This window comes from Aptenodytes patagonicus, chromosome 10 (genome assembly GCF_965638725.1).
Source record: "Aptenodytes patagonicus chromosome 10, bAptPat1.pri.cur, whole genome shotgun sequence".
NCBI classification, from domain to species: domain Eukaryota; kingdom Metazoa; phylum Chordata; class Aves; order Sphenisciformes; family Spheniscidae; genus Aptenodytes; species Aptenodytes patagonicus.
Window position 1 is genome coordinate 18,180,719 of NC_134958.1, and position 14,651 is coordinate 18,195,369.

The window sequence follows — 14,651 nt, forward strand, 5'->3', positions numbered from 1 at the left end:
TCATTTGCACATCTTTATTAATCATCTTTCTACAGCACAGTGTCCCTGCTTTTCTTGGAAAAAACAAACACCCCCCCCTATTTTTTTTGTTAGAGGAGGTGAAAGAAAACCGCCTGAAGTTTGCTGTGGAAAGGTATGAACTTTTATTTCGTCTAATTTACTTCACATTCACAACTCAGCATCAGGATTTCGTAATCTTCCTGGCACTGCTACTTTACTCAATAAATCATTATCAGGCACAAAGGTTTTAGTTTCAGTTGAAATAGCGAACTCTAAACCATCACAGCAACAGCATTAGAAACCTACTGCCTAGAGCAATTTGAGGTACAGATTTCTCTCTCTTATGTTAGAGGCAAATTGAAGATTTCATCCTTTGCTTAAGCACACGTTAGAAATTTTTTGGTTTTAATGTCTTTCTGTCTGAGAGTAAGCCAAAACCTTTGCCCCACTTGCTACATTTTCATTAAAAATACAAGGCAGTTAATATCAAAGTGGTATTGCAGGCAGGTGCACATTGAACACACGTGCAGGCCTGGGTATACATATACACACAAACACACACTTTCCAATGCATTTCTGGAATGAAAGAAATTTCTTCGATACATGGCAGTAAACGGTGAGTAAAGTTGTACTACCATGATCGCTAAAGTCTACAATAAGCTCTACCTCGCAGTAGTTTGTGACACTGGAGGTACGCTTTAACCATATCAACCAGCGTTTCGTATTTCCTCCCGCGTGGTTTACAGTGTAGTACAAAAGTCATGATACAACAGCCAGTAACAGCCAAAATAGTGCACGTTTTCTAGAAACAGACAAAAAAAGATAAGCTTCTTGGTAGTTTTTCTACTCTTGCAACACCAAAATGGCATTAACAGTATCTTGTTTTAAATGGTGAACAGAAATTAAAATTTGAAAATGTGTACATATATATATACACACACACATATATACACTGGTATGTCAGTATTCTGTACACAGAAGTTAAAGATATGTACTCGCACCCCAAAATTGCTTTTGAAAGTTATTAAAGATGTTCAGAGCAGTCCCTACCGACTATTGATAAGGCAACTGTGCAGAGTGGAGAATATTTTAAAATTAACATTTAATTAATTAACCTGTCTTCCAAAAGTGAATTAAAACAATCAGATGTTTAACTTCAGGGGAAGAAACAACATACACAGGCACGCATGCGCGCACACACAGCGGTGGTTCAAATTCCTCCGAAGGCAAGGCCCGTGCCAGCACCCGTGCCAACGCGAGGAAGCAGAACCTTGTCCACCTTCCTAGGGAAAGGTGGCTAGCTCCCCTTCCTCCCTGCAGGAGGTGCCCCCGCCTCTCCTCCCCCGTCCTTCTCGCCATCTCGGCCTCTGCTTGCCTAACTCCCCTTTCTGAACTGCGTAAAATTTCTTTTTAAGTCTGTTTGGCAAATAGATATTTAGACAGGTTTTGTTTATTATAAAGGCGTATGATTTTTAACCCCCTCCCATGCTATATATATAAAATACAAAGACCATCTGCAGCAGCTGTACACATCTTAGAACTGAAATGTAAAAATGTCTGAAATCTCCTTACAAAAGGCAATCCTGTTTAAATATAGTACCCATTTTTTCCCCCCAAAGGGTACTAGCCTAAGCATTAATTATTTTTTTTTTATTCCACCAGCTGCCTGTGTGGAGTAATTTATTTACACATTTTTGGTACCTTTAAACCAAAAAAGTTATACTTTTAAGGAGGAAAAAAAAGAAAAAGAAAAAGACACCATAGTTTTAACCGTAATTTTAAAAAGAAAAAAAAACTGGTACCAAAAGACACTAAGCACACAGGTTGAGGTCTTTTATGTCAAGTATCAGGCCAGGGAAAGCAGTAAGCTAATGAAGGAAAAAAAAAAACCACAAAAGCAAACCAATACAAACATCTGAATGATGAACAAGCTAGATGACTGCTCCAGCAAGCTTGTAAATAAACACAACTTGTTTGTGGACCATTTAACATGCTCGGACCATCTTGCAGCATAATTAGGCAATTGAGGTGAATACACGTTTTTTCCTCACAAACAGTTGACCAGAACCAATCTGGCATTATGTCGTAAGATGCATGCGTGGGTCCGCATGCAGACGCACACATGCACACGCACGCGCACACACGCTCAGCTTCTTTGCATAAAAAGAGGGTTTGGGGGGTTTGGTTAGTTAAAAAAGGACATCTACACCCCCCACCCCCCGCCATTAGCTCACCTTTACATTGAAACTGCTCGCTTACCCCACCAAACCAAACCCGGTGCGAGAAAGCAGCATACCCAGTGCCCCCAACACTGTGTACGTTAGGTAATTATTAGCCTGGGGAAAACAGGGTCCTGTATGCACTGGACTTCTCTAGCACAAAGCTTGCACCTAATAAGGCCACTCCAGATGCGTATTCTCCAAAATAAATACTTGAGCAATCTTAGACATCCAAAACCCGCATTGTGATTTAGGCTGTGCTGAAGACCAGTTTGGTTTTACAAACAAATGAAGAGCTCCAAATCCTATCCCTCCCTGCCTTTTTTTTTTAACTTGAATATATCATGTATTATCATCATACAGCTTCCCCCCCCCGCCCCCGATAACTGAGAATAGCTTCTAGTCTATCATATAAGGCCTTCGGTGCCTTAACTTGTGAGTCAACACCTGAATAGAGGCTCAGTGTTGGTTCAACAGCGTTTGTGTTTTACACAGAAATCAGTTAATACAAAATACAGCCCCGCTGTACCGACTACCCGAAGGTAGTCGACAGAAGCCTTAACCTATGAGAATGACACATTACTATTCCTCCATCCTCCCAGTATACTTTACTCTCTTGCTTTTCTCCCTATGAAACTTGAGGCTTTTTCTGGCACAGCATCCAGGGGAGAGAGATCATTTAAAACGTTTTAGAGCGAAGAGGAGGCTGCAGCATTACGCAGAGGGAGGCTGTTGGATTTAACTCCCTCACGCAGTGCTTGTCCATTGCACTGGCCCTATGGAGATGCATGGATGAAAAAGAAGGCACCGCTAACCACTCTTCTTCCAGCACCTGCTTACAAGTGACAACAGCACTAGCACCCCTCGTGGATTTGGCCACTTGGAGCATGTCCTCCTTTCTGCAACCCAGCAGGACTTAAATATGAATTCTGCTGAAAGCTACTTCATCCTACAACAGGATGAGGAGTGGGCCGGCAGGGATCAGGATCCATGCAGGGATATAATGCTGAGTATTTGAGGTGCTTATATAAAAACGTGAGGCTCTCATGAGACTTACAAACAAGCTTAACCTTAAAGAGGAAAAACCTGCTGTCTCTTGAGCTGGCCTTCTGTTATTTCCAGAAACGGAGAGGGGGAGGCGGGGGATGGAACAAGAACTTACCATAACAATCCATTGTAAAAAGTTGGGGGGGGAGCGGGTCAGCTGCATTAGCGTAATCTTGCTACTGTTTCCTCCCAATTAAAGGCACTTCTAAAGCTACTACAATACCATATCTACAGTAAATGTTTTAAGGTTAACAGTGCATTGTCCTGAAGTTGATTCCTATAGTCTAAAGTCAAGCTCATGACAAAGAGCACAAATCTGACTAATTGTTAATGAGTACATTTTGGGGAGAGAAAGAAAAGGGAACAACCCCCCCATGGATACACACTGCATTAACACATATGTAGGGTGATCAAGTCACAGAACATCAGTATGTATGTATGTATGCATATAAGTATTCTTCCTGAAGAGGCAATCTGATAAAATAGTTTGTTCCCAGATTTCAGCTGTCGGTCTGTGTCCACTGCACCTAACTACTTTGATTTGCCAAGCTGTTTTGACACAAGAGTCACTTCAGTCACTATCTGGGAAAAAAGCTCTCTCAAGCAGAACCCTGGTTAATGACCACACCAAGCCTTTCAAATTAGCTAATGAAATGCTCCATCGCATATAATGAGCCAAACCACAAAACCACAGAAGGAATTAGGGACCAGAAGCCCTAGCAGATGAGAACTACTGAAGACAAAATTGTGCGATTTGAAGCATGACTCGCTTTGCTTTTAAATATTTGTGCAAAACTTACGTAATGTTTGTATATAAAAATTACAGCTTTCAATGCCGCATTTAGCAGTGTTAACTTAGAAGAGACAAAGTGATATGCTGTATTCTCCCCAAACCTTTAAACCGTCACATCATCTTAGTCTTCATTTGCAAGCGTCTCGGTGGATAGCCAGATTTTGGCACCACTTAAAAATTTGCTTAAAGGTGTTCCCAGAATGCTCCGTCTGCATAGGTTCCCTACAGGAGAAAACGGGAATGAGGAGGAGAGAAAGTCTGGGGCCCCAGAGGTGTCATTTAAACTATTTGCTCTGAAGTACATCCTGCTTTGATCCAGTTCCGAGCAGTTGCCTTGCAAAGAAGAGTTGCTTTTGTACTGCCGAAGATTCCGGTTTAACATGTCTACTTCATCTGCCAGCAAAGAAACTTTATGGAAAGCAGTGATGAAGCCACCATGATTAATCTGGGCCTCAGGAACCCAGCGGAAGTAGCACAGTTTCCACAGTTTTATTTGTGTTCCAGAGATACGGGGTAGAATTACGCCGTGCAAATCAACAGGCTTTGCAAACCAGTCTCTGAAGTACTGTTCCATACTGTTACTCTGACTCTCTGTTTGCTGCAAAAAGTCCGGTTTCAGTTTTAGTATCAGAGAGTTTCTTCTTGGAAGGAACTCTTGCTCACTGATGATTCCGTTTTTTAATGCTGGGGGGACACCTCGCAATGTGGAGCTGTAGTTTTTCTGCAGAAAATAAATACGGGTAATTTTCCAGTTTTATGCTCATTTGAATAGCAGATTCCCCTGAGCTGCTAGGATGCATCATCCAGAGAAACGATGTGACCTTTAAGCAGCTCTGAGCTTGTGAGTCACTGCTGCAGGGCTCACAGGGCAAACAGTGTGGCCACCTGTGGCCTTTAAAAAGAAATACATGTTTTCTACACTTTCTAAAACAACGAATGATTGAATTAATCAGTATTCACTGAAAAAACTGACAACCCTCGGGGGAAAAAGTGGCATGTCATCACTTTTCCATAGATGAAGTAATGCAGATGTTGGCAGTGAGCTCAGCCATATCAGAAAACGTCCTGGAACACAAGGCTCAACAATTTACATCTACTTCTACAGAAAATCATTTCTTTTGGCTGGGAAGCTAAGAGAATTAACGCTCCTATTGCTAAACTGAGGGTGTGAAACACTACGTAACTGTAAATTTTTAAGCATTAACACCTTATGGTTAAGCACAGAAACAGTCCATTCACAGACAGACATCACTATAGTTACCTTTGAGCGTTTAAAAGTTTTCACTGCTCCGTTTTGTACACACGGTGCACTCTTTCCAATATACAAAGGGTTGTGAAAGAGCAGGCGATCCCTGCTTGTAAACTGAAGAGACCAGTCCCAAACACAAGGGAATCTGAGGCCTTTCTCATCACCCAGCTGAATATTTTTGCTTATGGCAAATTCCTGCAAGAAGTTAACATTCAGGCATATTAAAAATCAAACAAAATAGGCTTATTCACAAATCTTAATCATAAACCAGTGCATAACTATTGGGCAAAGAAGAGCAGGGATACAATTTAGAGGTGGCTGCAGATCAAAGCAACAGAGCAGCAAGACAGTCTGCTGCTGGAGAAAACAGCTGCACCCTGTTTTTCATTTGTGCAATGCAGAGGCAGGACTAATGCTTACTTAGCAAAAATCACTTGTCAATGATATCGTTTGTTTGTTTACTCTTACCCCCCCAACTGTTATTTTGAGAATACACTAATGGTCCCTCAATGCTCTACTTCTTTGTCAGGTAGCTACCTACAACTTTAAAGGGAAAACATTTAACAAAATAAGTAAGTTTTACTTTTATCAGCCATCAAATGTTTTCTACACACAGTTCTAATAAGCTCCAGTTTTCAAAAACAAATTTAAGTGTTCAGTTTTCTAAATACCTTCATTGTGCATGACTATTTGAACTTTACGCAGTCTTTCCCAACTTTTTCAACTATTTAAACAATTATGTCAAGAGATTTCAAAGTTTGCCTGAAGCGTGAAATTCTATTTATTGCCTGTCATTCTACTTTATCAGTTCCAGATATAAATCTGTTTCCTAGAGGAGTACAAATAATAATGTACAATAACATTGCTTTTCTAGGGAAAAAAAAAATTCAATAGACTTTCTTCTTGAACAGTTAGTTACTGTCTATGCAAAGATCACCTGAAAGGACATTCTGATCATATTCATCTGGGGAGCTGAGTATTTTGCCCCACAGAGCGTGACATTTTGAAAAATACAAAGGAATACCATTTAGCTGAGATGATGTTATTTCCAGAAGGGCATGCTGAAGTCTCTTATTTGAAAAGCAGGTGTAACACTTCATACTCACAGTGCTTTCCTTTACTCGCTGATGAGGACAATTGAAAAGGAAAGTGCCAAACAATGAGATACGTGCACTGTCGTACAATATGGTCAAGTACACTTCAGAAAACTCAAAGGCTGCTGGGTATTGTTCTAGCAGCTGCCAAACACAGTCAAGAAACATCAAGAACAAAGGAGACTGGGAAAAGAAACAGAGATTTATTAGATATAACATAAGCTTTTCCCAAGTCATATCAATTTCTTTGCAGTTAGTGGTCCATTAGGGTATTTAGCTACACCTCTGGTACATTCCTCAACAGGGTAAACAATTTGGAGTGTTGTATTTTTTATGATTTTATGCAACTGTAACACCCTGTATTCCTGTTTAGCCACTTTCACAAGCAACTTTGTCAACTGGCTTTCTCAGCATTACCTTTCCACAGCTTTCCCTTCTCTGTAAGAAGCCAGTCAATTCTTTCCTGGGCTCTCTTCATACTCGTATAGCTGCAAAAATGCTTTCTGCCATCTTGTATGTCCCTCATAATTTCCAAATTAGTGCTTGTACGAGCCTTCCTTACTGCTTGGCCTTATTTTCACAATGTGTATACTTCCTTCTTGTTTGAAATGACTGGAGAGCTTATGATTCAGCCATGTTAACTTCTCACTACACTTTCTAGCTCTTTCCACAGTGGCCCATGAATGGCAAAAGTATAAACTATCATTTATATAAAGCTTTAGAAATATTTTCCTCTTCCCACTTTCACTCTTCCATACATCCTTTCCTAGGGTCAAAATATCTGCTTTCTCATTATCTCCCCCTTGGTATTTCAGTTTCTTTATCCCTTCATGCATTTTCTCTGCTTAGTGCTCACTGTCCTCAGTTCATCTGTTGGCTCCACTCTCTGGAGATACTGCTTTTCTATTACTCTTGAGCACTGTCCCTGAAAAAGGCTGCTAACCTAGGGTCCTCTATTTTTCCAACTGCAATTACAAGTCTCTCCTTTGCAATGAAGAGGCCACATAAGATTAGCTGGAAATACTGAAAATCAAGCACTGTGCTACCCTCTGTTAATCTGTCTGGCAGCTGTGTATCAGTTCATAAAGCTACAGTGCTTCTCTATCAGCTCAATACTTTGAAAAGTACTGCATATTGATACGACTTTGCATTCAGAGAAAGGGGGATGAAAACAGATGCTCTTGGTAAAACAAAAAAACACAAACCACCCCCTCCAACCCCCCTTTTATTTCAATTTAAAATGCGGGCTGTGCTAGCATTTGTAACAGTGGGACCTCTTCATGTATGACACTGAAGCAACATAAAACCCCAGCAGCATTTGATTGCACCTGGTGTTTCACTCATTCTCACACGGCTGCAGAGGATAAAAAAAGAAAAATCTCTATCCTGGACAAAGACTAATTTTCTCTGACATTAGTTTAATGAGATTCGAAAGTATTAAAAAAATATTTTTACCCTTAGGTTTTTGTGTGAATAAACGTTCAGGCTGATATTAACCTAATACTGTTATCACATACAAATACAATTCATTTTTACCTCTTTGTCAGATCTCTTTAAGTGGTTACACCTATCTAAAAACTGATATCCTGCCATGACCCATTCCTTCTGTATTAAGCTTTGAAATCCAACAATTGTTCGAAAATAGGGATCCAGCATGACTTGAATGAGAGAAGCAGCAAGACAGCTCAGGTCCCGTCCCTCTTCCTCTGTGAATAACATACAGAACGTATGAAATATATAAGGTATATATGCACATATACAGAATTAGATCTCAAAGAGCAAAAAGTGGCAAGTAGGTCTAGTGTTTTTCTTTGAATTCCTTTTTAAAACATGCTTTTTACTGCTGTAATTGTTCTCATAGTTTCAAAAAATGCTAGAAGAAAAAAACACCTTTTTTTTTTTAACTGAGACTCATACTATAGAAAAGGTTATTGCAGTATCCAGCACAACAATGCATTCATCAAGAATAAAATACCCACCCAAATGCTTGCCATTTCAACCAAGATATGCTGAGAAGGAGGGTGTTCACGTTGCTGGAAATTTTCAACATATTTTCCACCCTGAAGCAGTTTTTGGAAGGCCATTATACGGGGAGAGTGGGATATACCAGCTGAACGGGTCTTGTAAAAATTACAGAAATTACAAAATTTCTGATCTCGATATGAACAAGTTTTTCAGTGTCTTTTTTTTCTGGAATATCTGTTTGCACTTACACAACAGCAGCCACTGTTAGTGAAATACTTTTGTATGTAGGACCTCTGAATAAAACTGATATTGCTTATGCATGGAGTATTAGCCCAGTTAACACAGTACAAAATTCACCCTAAATTTTGATTCTATCATGTCATTATCAGAATAAAAACCACAAAGACTCAAAGTAAAATATTCCTTTGATGCTACGGACTATACTACAGTTCAGATACATAACAAAATTATTTTTCTTTCTAGATCTTCAAATGCCTAAAATATGTAGAAGCAATGGGGTTTACATATAAACATTACAGCTGATTTTATCCAAATGTGTTTATCTACATTATCATACTAATGCTAAGAATTACAGCATGCCATATGGTTGTATTACCTTGTAGAACTACAGAAACATGCTTACACTCCATCATATACACAAGCTCAGCAGAATGCTTAAGAAACGATCTAGACAGGAAAAGAAAGTGATACAATAGTTAATATAACAGGTTCATGCTCTAGAAGAAAAAAATATTCAGGATATCTATATTTACATAACTCATACATTAAAATAGAGAATCCTTCAACTGATTCACTGCTTATTTACGCTGGTGAAAGTTTTTCACCTCTCATTAACCATCATTTTATTAATGGTACAAACCTAATATACTCTAACCAGTGAGTATTTTCCAGTGAGGACAGCCACTTCTCTTCAGCTTCTTCAAAAGGCTCTGCAACAAGGAAAGTAATTACATTGCAGAACAACTTCAACTAACTATTCCCGTTAGCCAGATCTATTAGAATTTGTTGTATTTCAAGAAAATAACCACCATGAAAGGACAGTCCAGCATACCATTAACACACAGCTGTTTGAGTTTGATATGTGCAGCCTGGATTTCCTGGATGTTGGGGAGACACCTGTCCAGATCAGATTTGTAGACGTCACTTCTCAGGGGATGGCTTCGAGTTATTGCATTACAAATCCTAAGTAAGAAAAAGAATCAGCCATTTTATTATCGGAGAGGAGAGAAACAGTCTTTCAAGAAACATGCCACAGTCTTTAACGGCAAACAACTAAAACCACAGCAAACATGCATTTTATTTAAAAAAAAAAGTTTTCTATTTTATACGCAGTCACCACTTGTGTTATCCTACGCGTCTGATTAAAGAATAACATAATGAATCATTTACCTTTGATCAATTCTTCTTTGTTGCAATACATCTTTAATGTTGGCCATTCTTACAAGGGCACTCCCGTTAGGGTGATTCCAGGACCATAACTAATATGGGAAAAAACCACAGAAGAAACAACAAAATAATGCAGGTGTTATTCCATAGAAATTTTTTTCTTAATGCTACACACAAAACTATGTTAATTAGCATACATATCCTTAAGATTAATATTGTACAATGATCAAGAACAGTAACAGAATAAAGACTACACTTACTGGCATTCGTCTCCCAATAAAAGAGTAGGAGTATAGCTTAAGGTCTTGATCTGCTAAGGAAGATGGAACCACAAAATATTCTGGAAGGCTTGGGGAAAAAATATGATACAACAAGTTACTTTTCCCTACGTATTTTACCAGCTTTTCTCTTGTTGCAATGCTGTCTTACCAAGTCTGTTAAACTATAATGCACCAGCCCCTAATACCGCAGCGCTAACTGGTCGTCCTGTATGTCTGCATGATCTTACATATCATTGGTACAGCTCAGATGTATTTGTTTAGAAACGTGCATGTTTCAGAGGGAAGCACAAAAGCATGAAAGCAACAGATGCCAAAATATGACATTTCCTTTAATGACAACACTTGCAGGATCTTTCAGCTGAGGGCCTCTCCAGAGAGTGGCACATTTAAGAGGTGAAGTGCACAGTTAGGTAGGATGGAGGCTTTGGTAGAGGAGACAGGAAAAGACAGTATAATTGCCTTGTTTTCTTCTACTTGCGTTATAAGAGAAACTTACCAAGTAGATATCATATAACCTTCATTGACTGAACAAACTCTCCACTCTGATGCACCTGTCCTTTTGATTTCTCTATCCCAATCAGAGTAAGTTTCAAACAAAGGTGTCTGCTGACCACTGGCACTGCCGATGCCACCACCACCACCTCCTGGGTCTATTCCATTCACCTTCTTTGCTAGGAAAAGAAAATTCATCAATGCACATTTAAAAAAAAAAAGAAAAAAACCCAAACTCTTCACCTTCCTAATTACAAGAATGAGCCACTAGCATCGGGACTAACGTTACCTATTTTTGTATTACAACAGATCAGTGATTTAATGACAGCTTGGCAAAACATGAAGATGTAAATGTATTTTTCCCTGCAATTTCAACAGAGAAGCAACTTAAAATTGGTATGTTGTGCTGCTTGACAGAAAGCAAGACATGCTAACACTCAGGAACGAATGTTATCTTCAGTCACAGGATTTCTCTCTTCACCATGCCAAAGTTAGTGATGTTTTAAAAACATGAACCCTTTATAGGCTACCCTTTAATTAAGTACCTTATGAAGAAAGCAAAATAAAAATTATGTAATTTCAGCAGCTTTAAATGACTGCTGTATTAACAGCAAATAAAATAAATTGAAGGTCAGGTTAAAATATATATATATTTTTTTTTAATATATATATATATATTTATATCCACACAAAAAGATGGCCTACCATTTTGTGGCTAGGGACCAAGAAGATTATATAGTCTGTTACTAATACAGAAGGATCTCCTTTGCTGGTCATTCTTTAGGTGCCAAGGAGGCAGTCAGCTGCATCAAAGGAGACTACATCTTGTTTCTTGATACTTGAAGTAAATTTTTCGATGAAAGTGAAATAAACTGAGCGTCAACCCTATTACCTCCCCCATGAAAGCTCCTAGCTTTAGCAAGAGTCTGTAAAGATGTAAGTGCCGGCCCAAACAAAGCAGAATACAGCGCTATGGCTCTACTGTCATCTCAGTGATTGGGTAGTCTCTACTTTCTGTATCTATCAACTTCATTCTTGCACTAGTACTTGGACTACTTATGTTTTTCAGAAGAAAACTAGACTAAAATCAGAATGAAGTAGTTGTTCAACGATAGTATACAGAGAAATATGATAGTTACAAAAAAAGGTATAATTTTACTGTTCAATGGCAGGATATATAATTATCAAATATAGCCTGGGAAAAAATGATGTACATACACACCAGAGCAATGCAGGCTCTTTATGTTCCTCAAGAAGCACACAGACAGTATTTCAACTTTTACTTTACTGGGACTAGCAGGGATAGAGAGTCATAAAACACAGTGCTGGAATTGTAAGAGCAAAGCCAGAGATCTATGCTACAAACACCAGGGTTCACAACAACAAAAAAAACCCAACCCAAACCAAACGTATCTCAAACTCTTTTCTCCAGCATCTGCAGCATAGCAGAACAACTATCTTTTGCCATTCTGGTCTGCTGCTCCAGAGGAACAACATTTTTTACCCACCTTATATAATTCGTCCACTAGGTATTTTTCCATACAGCAAATGGTATTTTAAGGACAGAGTAAAGGCAACTTTGTGACAGACTAACGTTTTGTTCACACTCCACTTTAACATTTTATTGTAATTTTATCTGCAAATTGGCTTCCTCCCTAGTACTTTATAACGCTAAAGTACATGGACCTTAATAACCGCCCAAGCTTTATCAGGTAAGAAATTTTACGTGTAACTGTGTGGGCAACATAATCACATGCACGCTTATTCTTGTGCATGCACAGGGCAGTCATGTAGGTACCTGCATGAAAAACACGCATTTTTGTGCAAATTTGAAGGCCTGAGCTCATAATTCCACAACATTCAAATTTTGCAACAGGCAGATCAGTGGTTTCTAATGCCAGCTGCTGAGTAAATATTTCAGTACCACAGAACTACATCAATGGCACTTTCTCTGTTTGGAGGCTTGTTACGCTAGAACTGATGGTTTTCAGCTGTGTATTGGCTGGGGAACACTAAGCAGTGACCGCACAGCATTACACTAGAAATCAAGTTCCAAAGGCATCTTTTTCAGGCTTACCTAACTGACAAGGTTCAGTTGGAGATTGGCCTTGAGCAGAGAGGGTGTGCTCCAACTCAGCAGGGGTGGTGGAGGTTTTGAGTGGTAAGAACTGCCTAGTAAGCCTCTAGGAAAGAAGGTATGGAGTCCCAAGTTGCACAAATCCTCCTGCAATACCACCAGAAGAGAAACTTATTCCCAAAAGAAGGGCAGGTGAACAAGCCTGCCTGATGGGAGATTAGCTAGGTACCTAGAGTACCAATATAGACATACAATAGGAGGATCGAAGCGTGAATTGAGAAATATGAGTATTCATGCTGACATAAGTGCTGACATAGGTAGTTTTGTTTTGTTTCAGACAGGAAAGACATTTTTTTTTTATTTTGGTTGTTAATGTCTATCACAATGAATGACTTATAACCAAAAGTAAGAGGTTGGGTGCAGGACGAGCCAATTTTATTACCCCTGGAGAAAGCCTCAAATGCTTTTTACCACTGCTTCTAGACAGAAGTCTTACTAAAATTACGTATTATTAAGTAAGAAAAAAAAAAATCAAAATACTTTCATACTTACCTGGATCATGATATATTTCCCCAACATACTCAAATGCAAAGAGAAGCTGAAGATCCGTTGGCTGAGAATAATGAGCTATCGCAAGGCACACCTAGGAAAGAAACATTTATTACTGTTATTTATAGAGATAAAATTTATTGCCCTCGATTACGACAGCATGAAATATGCAGAGCAGAAGTTAAAAATCAGTCTTCTGATGTTTTATTTCCATATTTTATTTGACAGCAGTGAATTATACAGTAAAACATACTCATATTTGCCGAGAGACCATTACTGTAATCATAGTAGGTGAGTTCATGACCACGTATCAAGTGATTAACCAGTAAGGGTGGACTAAGTTTTTGCAAGAAAGGTCAGACTGCAACGGGCATCCCTAAGCATGATTCTCTGTATCGACAGAGACAAACAAGGACTTGGAGCTACTGTGCTGTGCCTGTCTACCTGCATATAGAAGTAAGGAGGAGAACAGAAAATGAAAAGAACACAACACACAGGTGGCGAGCACAGTACAGCAAAAATCTCATTTGTAATTGGTCTTTTAATAAATTTTTTTTTTTTTAAATAAAGAGTACTTATCAACGTAGCATAAGAACATAAGAATGGCCATACTGAGTCAGTTCAAAAGGTCCAACCTAGCACTCTGTTCCTGACAGTGGCCAGCTATCGGTGCTTAGGGAAGAGGGTAAAAGCAGAGAAAGCATATAATGAAATTTTACCAGGATTTTTTTCAACAGTTCACAGTTCAGACGCTTCCTGAACTAAAATCTGGTACCAGTATTCAACAGCATTTGACAGATATTTCTTCTACAAAGTTGTCAGCTGGGCCAAGAGGTTTTTGAAGTGCGGCTTCGCTTTACAAAAGCCCTGTTGGTTCTTCCCTAAAGTATCATATTCAACCAAAAGTTTGTATCTAATTAAATTTTTATTATCTTTTCCATTAATTCACCCCATATAGGCATCAGGCTTACCAGTCTGAGCCACCTAAAACTCAGCCTTCAAAAATTTCTGCTCTTGGAAGGGAAAACAAGAGGTTGCTCTTTGGAGGCTTCCAGCACCTATGTCAATCCTGCATCTCATTAAGTTGTATTCCAAAATTATGAAGGGCATTGATGAATATAAGTGAAAAGCAAATTGTTCGGTAATAAAGAACAGCTTTTCCCCCAAGTTACTTGGAAATAAGTAATTCACAGTGGGAGATGTTTTCTTCATGTTAGTCACTTGTAGTTTGTTTGTCAGCTGAATGGCAGGCCAAAGATTCTCCATCAATCTCCAATTTGAATAAAAAGTGAGGTTTTAGGGTAGGTCCTTTTGCCAAGTGTGGGGGATCTACAGTTAGTGAAACACGCCAGTAATCACCCCCTTCCCAGTCCCCAGCTGATCCTGAGAACTGAAACATCAGCCAAACTTTCTGAGGGTAAGAAAATGTCAGCTTCACTAAATTTTGGCCTAGCCCTTATAGGTTCTGTCCCGGATGA

General features: G+C 39.0%; 1 protein-coding gene across 4 annotated transcripts in view; it reads right to left on the minus strand.

The window, feature by feature from the left end:
• Positions 1-119: 119 nt before the first annotated feature.
• Positions 120-14,651, minus strand: part of MTMR10 (myotubularin related protein 10) — a 41,665-nt gene continuing 27,133 nt past the window's right edge. For all 4 annotated transcript variants that reach the window (XM_076348346.1, XM_076348343.1, XM_076348344.1 and 1 more), the window contains 11 exons: positions 13,177-13,267; positions 10,552-10,726; positions 10,035-10,122; positions 9,778-9,866; positions 9,440-9,570; positions 9,248-9,317; positions 8,984-9,054; positions 7,939-8,108; positions 6,415-6,585; positions 5,321-5,503; positions 120-4,780 (listed from right to left, as the gene is read on the minus strand). In XM_076348346.1, coding sequence (XP_076204461.1) covers positions 4,181-4,780; positions 5,321-5,503; positions 6,415-6,585; positions 7,939-8,108; positions 8,984-9,054; positions 9,248-9,317; positions 9,440-9,570; positions 9,778-9,866; positions 10,035-10,122; positions 10,552-10,726; positions 13,177-13,267 — 1,839 coding nt within the window. In that variant the 3' untranslated portion in view covers positions 120-4,180. The remainder of the gene's footprint in view (positions 4,781-5,320; positions 5,504-6,414; positions 6,586-7,938; positions 8,109-8,983; positions 9,055-9,247; positions 9,318-9,439; positions 9,571-9,777; positions 9,867-10,034; positions 10,123-10,551; positions 10,727-13,176; positions 13,268-14,651) is intronic.